The sequence below is a fragment of the Nannobrachium achirus genome (genome assembly GCF_963921795.1).
Source record: "Nannobrachium achirus genome assembly, chromosome: 21".
NCBI classification, from domain to species: Eukaryota; Metazoa; Chordata; class Actinopteri; order Myctophiformes; family Myctophidae; genus Nannobrachium; species Nannobrachium achirus.
Window position 1 is genome coordinate 49,414,913 of NC_137828.1, and position 12,813 is coordinate 49,427,725.

The 12,813-nt window shown below is 40.8% G+C and overlaps 1 protein-coding gene across 4 annotated transcripts in view; it reads right to left on the bottom strand.

Moving 5' to 3' along the window:
- The window catches only part of avl9 (AVL9 homolog (S. cerevisiase)), a 56,252-nt gene that overhangs the window by 31,430 nt on the left and 12,009 nt on the right, over window positions 1-12,813 (bottom strand). For all 4 annotated transcript variants that reach the window (XM_080751861.1, XM_080751860.1, XM_080751859.1 and 1 more), the window contains exons 3-10: window positions 11,244-11,329; window positions 9,927-9,998; window positions 7,211-7,300; window positions 7,048-7,114; window positions 3,751-3,791; window positions 3,132-3,170; window positions 2,867-2,936; window positions 401-652 (exon numbers count right to left, since the gene is read on the bottom strand). In XM_080751861.1, coding sequence (XP_080607987.1) covers window positions 401-652; window positions 2,867-2,936; window positions 3,132-3,170; window positions 3,751-3,791; window positions 7,048-7,114; window positions 7,211-7,300; window positions 9,927-9,998; window positions 11,244-11,329 — 717 coding nt within the window. The remainder of the gene's footprint in view (window positions 1-400; window positions 653-2,866; window positions 2,937-3,131; window positions 3,171-3,750; window positions 3,792-7,047; window positions 7,115-7,210; window positions 7,301-9,926; window positions 9,999-11,243; window positions 11,330-12,813) is intronic.

The window sequence follows — 12,813 nt, forward strand, 5'->3', positions numbered from 1 at the left end:
TAACTTAATGTGCAACGTTGTTTTCTCAGTAAACAAACCAACATAAAGTGTTAAGTGTATAGAGGGTATCTACACATTTCTAAAGTGACAATTTAAGGACTTTTTAATACCTCTAAAATGACAAATTAAACATTGGCCAAATTGTCAAATATTAGAAGCAGAAATTGTGAAAATAGACGATCTACATGCTTGTGAGCGTGTAGATCTGCTATTTTCACAATAGAACCGTGTTATACAAAATGTAATGCCTCAACTCTTAGTGCTCGTAGGGTGGTGGGGTGTCCCCAGTTAAAACATGATTATTTTGGGGGTCGCTGCCTGAAAACGTTGAGAACCACTGATCTAACTGGAAATCCAATTTTGGTTGTAGCAATGTCATGTGGATTCGGTCTGTAATAACCTTGTGCTGTGGTGGTCCACGACGATGGGGGGGTGGCCTTCTCCACAACCTTTGCCGGCGACCCCTGGAGGGTCTCCTGGCCCCCCTCCCCCAGCAGCTCTACGGGGGCCCCGTCGATGTCGGTGACGGAGACAGAGATGAACTCCTCGGCCCCCGGCGTGGTGCTGTCAGCCAGGCTCACAATGACCTCCTCTGACACGCTGCCCCGCGGCCGGTAGTGGGACGAGTCTGCCAGGCCGTGTTCTATCATACCTGGAGAGAGAGAGAGAGAGAGACAACCACGCTATATGTGTTACTGACACTAGGGGGTAGTGCGACAGTTAACCCATTTAGGCCTAGAATTATTGAATGCTTTAACCAGTGAAAAATAGCAGATATACAAGCTCACAGCGCGGCACTCGGTGCCGCGCTGCGAGCTTGTAGATCTGCTATTTTTGAAAAAGTCGTGAAAATGTGTGCAAATCTTTGAATATATTGTATTTTCAAAGCGAACGTTTGTAACTCAAATTTTGCTTCTGGGTGGTCCCTGGAACTAGATATTTTGAAATGGGGGTCCGTGGCCAAATAAATATCATTTTGGGGGTCCTTCACATGAAAAGGTTTGAGCACCACTGACACAGTAGTCTCTCAAGAACAGACTAACTGAGCTCCAGTTAAGTGAAAAGGACCTTTTCTTTGACGATGGCTGGCCAGATTGCTGACATAGAAACATAGGTTTTTTCCAAAAATCTTAGAAGGATTCAAAAGACACTTATAGAATCGGGTCAAAATTCTAATTTTCACGATTTTTCTAAAATAGCAGATCTACAAGCTCGCAGCGCTGCACTTGGTGCCGCGCTGTGAGCTTGTATATCTGCAATTTTTAATATATTTAAAGCACAAAATATTGCGTCATAATGTGTTCAGGCCTAAATGGGTTAATCGATAGAGTTAATTTAATCAATTATAAAACATAATCAATGATCGATCATTTAACCCATTAGACCTGAGGGCAATTACTATTCGACTAATCGAAAACGTTACAAACAGAAGATATCATAAGCCATGTTTCCATAAACTTATTCGAATTAGGGAAGCGAATTATCAGAAATGCGCTTTAAGACAAAGCGAATTTAGCCCGTTTCCATTAAACAGGTGAAATGCGATTCTTGGGAGATCCTGCCTGGGTCCGTCTGACCGACCTGCTGGAAACACTTCCCGCGGGCTTGCACACAGTGCACACTGCACAGAGCTGGGATGGGGCTGAATCTTTCAGACAGAGAGACGTGAGGGCACTGCTGTGACTCGCTGCACACGCATCCCGATTCCCGACCCAGAGCCAGTCGCGACGCACCGCCGCGGAGAAAGTGCGGCCGGCGGGAGCACAGAGCAAGCGACCCCGGCCGAGGGGTATCCCCGAGCCGAGGCGGCCGCCCCGCCGCCCGGTTGAGTCCTCCGGGCAGACTGCATCCTGCAGCGCCGCAGAAGCGAGCTGCTGTGTGCTTGTACGGACACTTTTGACACGCGCAACACGGTGTGATGACGAAGGGTCACTCCGTGTATAACAACCGGTTTGTTTTGTAGCTGTACAATGGACGTTAATTAAGCGGCGGGGGAAAGTGTTATAGGAGGACGATATGGACCAGAACGTCATATTTTATTCGCATTTATTGTCTGACCCGTTTCCATTCACTTAAGCGCATTTAGTTTATTCGATAAAGACTCAAAATCCTCCTCCTCCAAGCGGATATTTTTTTTTGCGGATAATGAAAGTTTATTCGCATTTTGAAGTGTTTCCATAAAAATATTGTGCGAATAAGCCGTTAATGCGCAAAAAGTAGCTTTATGGAAACGCCACTATAGTTACAGCCCTAACTGACACACAGACCTATGATCAACTGAACCTCTTTCAACCTGCCATCCATATTTTGGGCATGTCATTATAGAATATCTTCACATATTTTAATTTCAATGAAGCTTGTAGATCCACTTTTGCCATTATCTAGTAAACTGTATCACAGCAGTATTATTACACCAATAGTAAACCGTTTTACTGTATTACTGCATTAATACTTTACTGCAAAGGTCTGTAGTCAACTGAGTGAACTCATTTTGACAATGTTGTTGAGACAAAAAGTAAAAGAAAATCTTTGCCAACGGAACTGCGTTCGATTGCCACACACACACACACACACACACACACACACACACACACACACACACACACACACACACACACACACACACACACACACACACACACACACACACACACACACACACACACACACACACACACACACACACACACACACACACACACCAAGCTATCGGTTGCACTTACATTCGCAAAGATATTCTCTGTCTGTCAAACAGTGTCTCACTGTCTCAGTACAGACAGAACAGACAAATTGATGGATTTATTGATTATTGATTATACCAGAGATAGGGTCTAGAGATATGCATCTTTGTGAGGGTTCTACTGACCTGGGAACAGTGATAAAACTGTCATGAGAGCTCCCACTAATCTGTTGACTGGAGACACATAAAACAAGACCTGGGGAGAGACGCAAAAGAAACACACTTCAGCTCACTTCTCACACACACACACACACACACACACACACACACACACACACACACACACACACACACACACACACACACACACACACACACACACACACACACACACACACACACACACACACACACACGCATTATTAAAGTTGAATCCTAGATTTGATCCTACCTTCTTCTCCAGTAGAATGAGTTTGAAGAGGATGAGAATCTTGAAGGAAATGAAAGCAGAGAATTATATTAATCTGACAAGACGTAAAAAAAGTGACAAATACAGACACTGCTACTTATGATAAACCAGGGTGAAAAGTAACTCATTCCTCTCGTTACTGTAACTGAATAGCATTTTCATGTATTTGCACATTTCTGAGAGAGCTACTGTCACCAAATGATTTTCTCTCATAACACATCGTAGTGAGCTTGACTGGTTAATACTGACATGGTTTTACAGTCAGGATGGATCATTATAGGCGTACATACTGTAACCAAATAACTGATACTGAGAGTAGTCTACAGAATAACATACTTTTAACAACGTAGTTTTCAACATACTGTAAGTAATTGTACTTTTAGTAATACTTAAGGAGTAAACCTTAAATCAATACTTATACTTGAGTAGAAAATTCCAGTAGTCTTACATTTTATAAATTGGCTATAAAGTACTTTGTTAGTGGTGTCCTGTCTGTCTGTTGGTCTTGCTATATTTCAGTTCCTTAAAGTTTAATTTCTACATACAATATTGTAACTGTCCTGCTTTGAACATATTAAAACAGACGATGAGATATTTCTACCTTGTGTCGAAAGTGCAGTATTAAATCTCTGGGTGACAGTCCTGAGGAGAGACATGGAACAGATCAGGTCATGATCAAACATACAAGGCAACAACAACAGTCAGTGACATTTCAGGAAACAAGTTCAGGAAACAAGTATTTGTACTTGTTTTTCTCCCAATTTATCGTCCCCACACAATTCTGTGTTGCCACTGCTCTTGTACCTCCCTACTCGCTCACCTGCCAGTGAGGAGCCCCGTTAAACATTCCCCACTGAGAGGTGCCACCCCAGACTGAAGGAATATGTATGTATAAGATGCTCAGTGTTGTGTAAACCAGCGATTCATAACCTGTGGGGTCCCAAATAATTGGCAAAACACTATAATGTTAATGACAATATAACATTAACATAGAAAAAACTAAAAGTCACTGTATTTTTTCTTTGAAACCTTTAAAAATGATTTACAACTTAAACTACTATACTACTGTATATCCCTGCAAGACCCGAATTAATTTCTACTGGCCAAAAAAAAAAAAAAAAAAAAAATCATAATGGTGTTGTAGGAGTCCTAATCACAGGAAAATGTAATTTAAAAATAATAATAATGTTTTTGTAAGGTTTTATAGCCATAAATCATAAATCATGCTCTAATTTGCATTTTGGGGATATTTTTCACAATATTATATGCACGTGTTCTAGAGATTCTAATGATCACGGAAAAAAATATTACAGGCATTTTACTTATGTTTTAGTGCGTAATAGCTTTGGTTAAAAAGTGAGATGTTGTTCGTCCAGACGCTGGAATTTCAACTTCTCTGGGATGTGTGAATGTCAGCCCCTGTGGGGGGTATTTATATGCAAATATCGTGGCCAATGGCATTGTAATACTAAACAATAGTATTTAATGGTGATGTTAATGTGAAAAAAGAACAGGAAAACTAATTATAACATTTTTTAAAAAATTATTTAAAACATGTTGCCAAAAAGCAACGCTGTGCCTTGCAGGGATATACTGGGTTGTACCAAGCCAGAAAATGTCCAGAACAATGGATAGATTGATCATTAAAATAAGCTAGCTCTGAAAATGCATGCAGCCCCACTCATCCCTTTAACAAGTTGGGTGCCAAGGCCACAAGAGGGCGCCAAAGTGCCAGACATTCCCCCACAGACCACTGCTGTTACATACGGGGACCCACGCAGCAGTCAGTTTTCATTTCACGTTGACTAGTGGAATGAAAGTGACCCGCATGAAGAGCGCTACAAGATGGCTATAGGCTAACACTCATTTTAGAAGCCCGATTTGGGGCTATTAACTCATTTAGTGCCACCCCTTTCACCACTAGAGGGCGCCCAGTGGCCATAGAAAATCCCATAGAGATATGCTGGTATATGCAGAAGCCCTGCAGCCATGACTTGCCTGAACACTTTCCTTTGTGCATGTACAGGAAGAGGATGAAGTTAGCTTGAAGTTAGCTATTGGCTACCAAGCATTTTAGAAGCCTTATTTTCGTCAACTTAGCCATGATTAAACCTTGCACACCTCATGCATGGGAAAAAAACAGAGAAGAATGAGCTCTAAAAAATCCAATGCAATCCTGGATTGCATTGGAGTGGATTTGTGCAGTTTGTTCACAGCTTTCAAACAAAAAAATCCGATTGGAAATCCGTTCAGGCATTCTTGAGATAATCACCATTATGTTTTACATGTTATGTAAACAAACATGGCTGCCCTGTATGTTAGATGGGGTTGTATGGGGGTGGAACATGCAAAATCGCGATTGAAATCATGTTCACTAGATTTGATGGGGTCCAAAAAAAAAAATTTCAAAAAAATATTTTTCAAATTTTTTTTTTTTTTTTTATATCCCGAACTAGTTCGGGATAGGCACTCTGGGATGCGATAATATATCCCGAACTAATTCGGGATAGGCACTCAATGAGTTAAGCCACAAAAAAAACTTTTTGGCTTCCATAGGAACACAGTTCAGAGAAAATGAGCTCTAAAGATGTGAGAATGTATTGGATTCGGCGGCGCGATTCGGCGGCGTTACCCTCTCACGGGCCGTGTAAACAGAGCACGGTCTGGCGGCCTGGATGAAAATTTAGACGGAGGCTTCGGCGAGGCCTCCGATTAATTAATTCATTTTATTAAAAAAGCCGGACTAGTTCGGGATCGGCACCCCGGAATACGTCGCGCCGCAGACAGCATAGATGGAGTAAAAATTGGGGGGCTCTAAACTTTGCATCTGGCCATTTTCAATGGAATAAATCGTCGGACCACGTAGAATGGCTCGTTGGAAAGCGTAGGACGAGCCAGGACCACCCACGTCTCTACAAGCAGCTCAGGGTAAGTAAAATAGCAAAAAAAATATTGTATTGTACTGAAGAAAAGCTGAACTTGTTCGGGATCGGCACAAGAAGGGTTAAGACCACTTAAAGGGATAGTTCACCTCCAAAATGATTGTTCTTCCTATCGATTACTCACCCCATGGAGACTAGAATAAGGATATTTATTGTTTTGTGTCACATTCCCAAGCTAATAATTTGAGGAGAATCTTTGTGTCTCCATAGGGATCAAAGCAGGTTCTTTGTGTCTCCATAGGGAACCACTGCTGGGCATCAAATTATTGGCTTAGTAATGCGACAAAAACAAGAAATATCCATGAATTCGGGGATATTTGGGGGTGAGTAATCGATAGGAAAAAAAATATTTTCAAGATTTTCAAGTGGACCCCCCTGATGGAGTGAAAGGGTTGTGAAGTGCTTGGTGTAGATCATACATGGGCAACTGGCGGCCCGGGGGACACATGCGGCCCTCACCTTCACTTAATGTGGCCCGCAGGTTAATACTGGAATACTGATATATTTTTGATTTCAGCTGTTACAATTCCAAACATGACCTGCTTTAATTCCGTCAGTCTATATTAGTAGCTTAATGACTAGTATAGTAGTAATAAAATGTATTTTTTTTATGTCCAATGTATTTGTATTTAGGTTCATACATGAATATATAACTAAATGCGTTTGAAATTAAATCAAATTGTTACATACAAAAGAATAAAAAATAATTAAGGATTCCAATTCAAAAGAAGCAAAAATAGCCGATCTACAAGCTCAAAACGCATCACAGCGCGATGCGTTTTGAGCTTGTAGATCTGCTATTTTTGCTTCTTTTGTATGAGTTACTAGAATGACAAAGTAGGACGTAGCAATATGCAATGTGGCCCTCTGGAGTGAAGGTGGAAATATAGTGGCCCTCGCCATCATCAAAGTTGCCCACCCCTGGTGTAGACAGATCAAATGGAAGCCATCCTCACCTAGGTAAAGTTGTGATCCCTCCAGAGTCAACCCCCGTAGGGAGCCGTTCATGTGGTCGTACAGTTCCTATGGAAACAGAGGACCAAGCAGGAAGTGAGAACAGTAAGGAGAAAAAAAGGAACATAGTTTTTTTTTCTGAGCCGTGAGAGAGGTTCTTCTCACCTTTAAAATGGAGATCTGAGAGAAGTCTTTCTCTTCAAAGTAGGCGTGTGTGATGAGCTGGAGTTTAGCTTGAAGGAGGCCATATAGAGGCTGTAAATGAAGACCAACACAGTCAGGATCGAAGCTCATACGTGTCTCTGTGTGTGTGTGTGTGTGTGTGTGTGTGTGTGTGTGTGTGTGTGTGTGTATACAATATACATTATACATTTTAAAACAAACAAACACATCTAAGAAATTCCATAAAAAAATAAACATAAAAAGTAGTGAAAATAGCCAAACTACAAGCTCGCAACACAGCGTAAAGCAACCCGTTGTGAGCTTGTGGATCTGCTATTTTCACTAGTTTGGCAAACATCTAATCTCTTTTGAGTCTCGACCTGAATAGTTTGGGAACCACTGGTTTCAGGTGTCTGCAGACTGTGTGATGTTGGTCGTCTTAAGACCGTTCCAGAAGAACGTTCAAATTGTGGTTCAAAAGGTCAGGAACAATGCTTTGCCATCTTGGGTTGTTCAGTGTCACAAGATTTAGAATCACACATGCCACCAACCTGACTGTCAAGTTGTGTCAACAGACTCCTATTCTTATTTCACTGGTTGCACAATAAATGTACAGATTAAGTAGCTGTCCTGTGGTAACATGTAGACACAAAGCAGCAAGCTAGTGTGCATTAAATTGTTTATGTCTTGCTTGGCAACAGTCCAGTCTGACAACTATTTGTGAGCCAAATGTTTAAATATACAAACAAATCATTATTTGCTGTCGCTTATTGCTGTTAAATAAATGGTGCTTGTTGAGTTGTTGTATACAAGCAACATCATGCTCAAAGAGGTCATGCTGTGGCTGAGTGCCAAGCATACTGTAACCACAGCCATCCTGATATTCAGTACAACCGCACTCCACCTTGTAGGATATTGCTTAAATATCTTAATCTCAAATATCTCTCACACTGTTGTGAAATTCTCCACTTGTCCTCCACTACTGGGACAATGTGAGCTTGAACTAATAGTTCACAGAGATATTTGCCTAATGAAGACCTAAAGGGTTGAAACGCTTAGAGGTACGTTTTTGGAGCATGCAAACAATGTGCAGATGTTTTCAGCCAGTGGCGTAAACTAACTAACTACATTTGTTAGTTAGGACTCTCAATACCTCTACTCCATCTCAGTCAGAGGGAAATATTGTACCTTTACAATTATTTGAAAACTTTAGTTACTAGTTACTTTGTAGATTTAGATTATTATTACAAATACATTAACCACTTCAGCCCTATACCCTATATACATTTCTGCCAATTGAAAATAGCCCATCTACAAGCTCACAATGCGTTGCGATGCAACACATTGTGAGCTTGTAGATCTGCTAATTTGAAAAATATTTTAATACATTTTATAAATTTGAAAACGTGTGAAATGGGACATTCTGTATAATAAGTACTTTCTACTTTTGGTACATTTTGATACCAAGACTTTTGTACTTTTACTCAAGTACATTTAAATGAATTCCGGATTTTTACTCATAACATAGTATTTCTACATTGCAGTATTGATACTTTACTTGAAGGGGTCATGACATAAAAAATAAAAATAAAACATTTTGTGGCTTTTTTTGTTTCCTGACCTCAATTACACCAAAAAAATAAAAAAACATTCAACATTCAGTGGTTTTTATGTAATCTGTAGTTTTTGGAATAATTAGGCTCAGAAAAGTGAGTTAATTTTCCTCTGGACGTACGCATCATCATCCAGGGGAGGGTGTGGTTGTAGGGGAGGGTGTATCACCTTTGGTGTTACTTTCCACTGTGTTTGTTTCGTTCCAATGCACCATTTACCATTTCAGTTGTTGCGTACACCCTCACCTACAACCACATCCTGATGATGATGTGTACGTCCAGAGGCAAATGAACCCACTTTCTGAGCCTAATTATTCCAATAACTACAGATTACAGAAAAACCACTGAATGTTGAATGTTAATTTTTTTGGGGGTGTAATTGAGGTCAAGAAACATAAAAAAAGCCACAAAAAATATATATATATTTTAATTTTTTGATGCCATGACCCCTTTAAGTGAAAAATGTGAGTACTTTTTTCCACCACTGTTCTTAGCTTGAACTAATAGCAGGGTTCCCACTTCCCACACATCTTTACCAATTAATTTCCAAAACGTTTCCAGAATATTTAACCCGATTTCCAGGACTATATAACAATAATTCAGCTCAATAACGAGTCGCTTACTCCTATGTGCAATGCCCAAAGACAGGCAGTGTATGCCAGTGGTTCTCAACCTTTTTTCAGGCCGTGACCCCAGAAATAATCATATTTTAACTGGGGACCCGGCACCCTGACGAGCACTAAGAGTAGAGGAATTTTGTATAACACGGTTTTATTGTGAAAATAGCCGATCTACATGCTCACAACGTGAGCATGTAGATCTGCTATTTTCACAATTTCTGCCTCTAATATTTGACAGTTTGGCCAATGTTTAATGTCCTTTCAGAGGTATTCACAAAATCAATAACCAAAGACAATGCATAGCTATTTTTTCCAGGACCTTCCAGGACCCTTGATCAATTCCAAAACCTTTCCAGAAATGGAAACATATCTTTATAATTTCAAAATATTTCCAGGAATTTCATGACCGTGGGAACCCTGCAATAGTCACTGTAAAAGGCCAACGCACGCAAACATGGTCCTCCCTGACCCCTCCATGTGACTCACCAATCGACTGAGGACACACACGCTCTTCTGCACCGTCTCCCTGGTAACGTCTGCCAGACGCACCTTCAGGCTCTGGAGGAGAAGGAAGGGGAATACAAGCCATCATGAGGACAGCGTGTGTGACTCACGCAGTCTTTGAACAAGGCAATTTTGTTTGTACAACACAAATATCAAGGCAAACAAGGCAATTCAATGTCCTTTACACAAAACACCAAACAAAGGAAACACATTTATAGTATTACATTAGGATGCAATAACCAAAAGAAGTAAAAATTAAAATAACAACTACAATGTGCAGAAAAGAAAGATAGAGGCAGCAGACCAGCAGTTTTCAGGGCGTATATATATAATGTATATACTCTAAAGACGAGACTCATGTCTGATGTCTAATATCTTCAGGCAGGACTACTATGCAACATTACTTTATGAGCAGCAGTAGTATTGCTAATATTATTGTTACACTAGACCTTACCCGTTCGAATATATGTGCTGCAAAATATGTGCAGAGTGTGGGTTATGGGGAAAGTAACTGTAACTGCATGGTGCGTGCGTGAGAATATGTGGGAGCATCATAATGTAAGGAGCAGCCCATGGAGGAGTGTATATTTATGATTGATACAAATAATTTAACAGCAAAATTAGGTGAATAGAAGTATGAGGATGTATTTGCTCCACATAATTTTTCTATACCCGTTGGAAGATGAGACACACATCACCCGTTGCATGCGTGACCCATGCAGAGAGAGAGAGAGAGAGAGAGAGAGAGAGAGAGAGAGAGAGAGAGAGAGATAGAGAGAGAGACTGCAACATTCCTAACTGTGAGAGAGGTGTGTGTGGGCCCGGGGCTACAGATCCCATGGCCTGGAGGAACGGACCGTAACCCTGACAACAGGCTGTAGAGCTGTAGAGTGAAGAAACGCTAATAAATAGCTAGAATTTGGGACAAATGAAATTCGGGCTCCGTCACCATGTGTATAATGCTAATGGCCAATGCCATGTTAAATTTGAGATCAGTCGCTGAAGCGAGTGAATAGATAATGCATTTTGTGACTGACCTCCTACTGACTGACTGCTCTCCCTAATTATAGTATGGATGAATCATATGCCCTATTTTATACTTTGGCGTATAACGGAAATAGACGATCTACATTCTCACGCGCCTTTTTTGGTGCCTAATGACATGCCCAAAATAGGGACATTAGGTTTAAAGTGGTTCGATATATTATCATTAATATATTACTAAAGCTTTGGTATGATAAAACACAATATACAGTATATGACACGCAAGACAAGGAAAGCATTGGTTTGGGTACCGACCTTGGCTTCTATCTGTCGGTAGCAGGACACACCGTACACACACTTCATGTCTTCAGTCCGAGGGGGAAGGTGGAAATACACAGTGTCTAAAAAAAAACCACATCAATTAAAAAAACAAGACATTATGATCTGATGATCATCAAATAGAATCAACAGAATCTTTAATACGAAAGATGCATTAGCTGTAGAGCTGAGATCATGATTTCCTACTGTCTGTCTCTCCTACACTGTCTCCCTCTCAGCTTTGCTACCGTCTGTCACTCCTACAGTGTCCTTCATTAATGTCCTACTGTCTGTCTCTCTACTGTACGTTGACTACTGTCCGTCACTCTCACACTGTCGTCCTCTCAGATTTCCTACTGTCTGTCTCAATGAATTACGATGCAATTGCAAACAAGAGCATTGCAAACATTCTAATCAGATACAGTACACTGTCTTAAACAACAGAGCTGCTGTTTAATTTAAGCATGGTTAAACGGAGCACCACAACTAACATACTTAGACTTTTATTAGAGAATTGAATGTGGAAAGAAGGATGACTATTAAAGACCGGAATATGTGCACACAGACGTGCGCGCCGCCGCCAAGGTCCATTAAAGACAGGAACGGCCCCACACAGACTCATCACTAACAGCCTGTAGAGCGGAAATGGAGCACAGACCCATCGGGTTGAGGATATTGGTAGAGTGGTTTGTAACGTGGTTACAGTCTCCTATGGATGCTACGTACATGCAGCTACCAGACCCAAGGATATTATGCAATTATTATTATTTCTCTTACACAAATCTATTACTATTTGCTAATTTCTAATTTTCTTCTGGTCTTTTCAATACAATAGCAAAGGGGTCTTCAACGTTTTCAGGCCAAGGACCCCTTCGTTGAGAGAGAGATGAAGCAGGGACCCCCACAACCTTCTCAGAGATTCCATATAGTTCCATTATTTGACAGCACAAAGCAGTGTATTTTAGATTCAGGTCAATTTGTGATTTAACCACTTGAACTGTCAATACTTAACTCATTTAGTGCCCCTGAAATTAACGGATTATAAAGTCCACGATGCCACCTTCAGGCTGGCATCACCGCCGTTATCTTATTTTGAAGGCCAGAAGTCCACCACGCAATCACTTCCGGTCTGACGTCATCGGATCGTGCGCCGGAACCGATCGTTCTCCACGTGGAGTTGTGTAATGGCCGACCGGAGCTTTTATCATTGTGTAACATAAGCGAGCATCTGCCTCCATCCTAGCTTCTAAAGTGTAGTTTTGAGATAATGGACATTAACAGTGATGTAACTAGGTTTTCAATGTAATGGGTCCCGGGACCCACAGGTGGTCATTCAAATGGGTCCCAGAAAAGTTTTATGAGTCCTCAATATAAAGTTTACGCGCGCAAAATTGGGTCGGACGTCGGTGGAATCAAAACATTGACGTTTCTATCGCCTGTTTAAGACTTTCTACGTGGATTTTATTTGTGTTAACGTAGGGTAAAGTAGGATGCTTTCACCCATGAACAATGGTGGTGTCTGTGGATAATTTTTTTTTCTTTTACCGCGATGCGGTAAATTATTTTA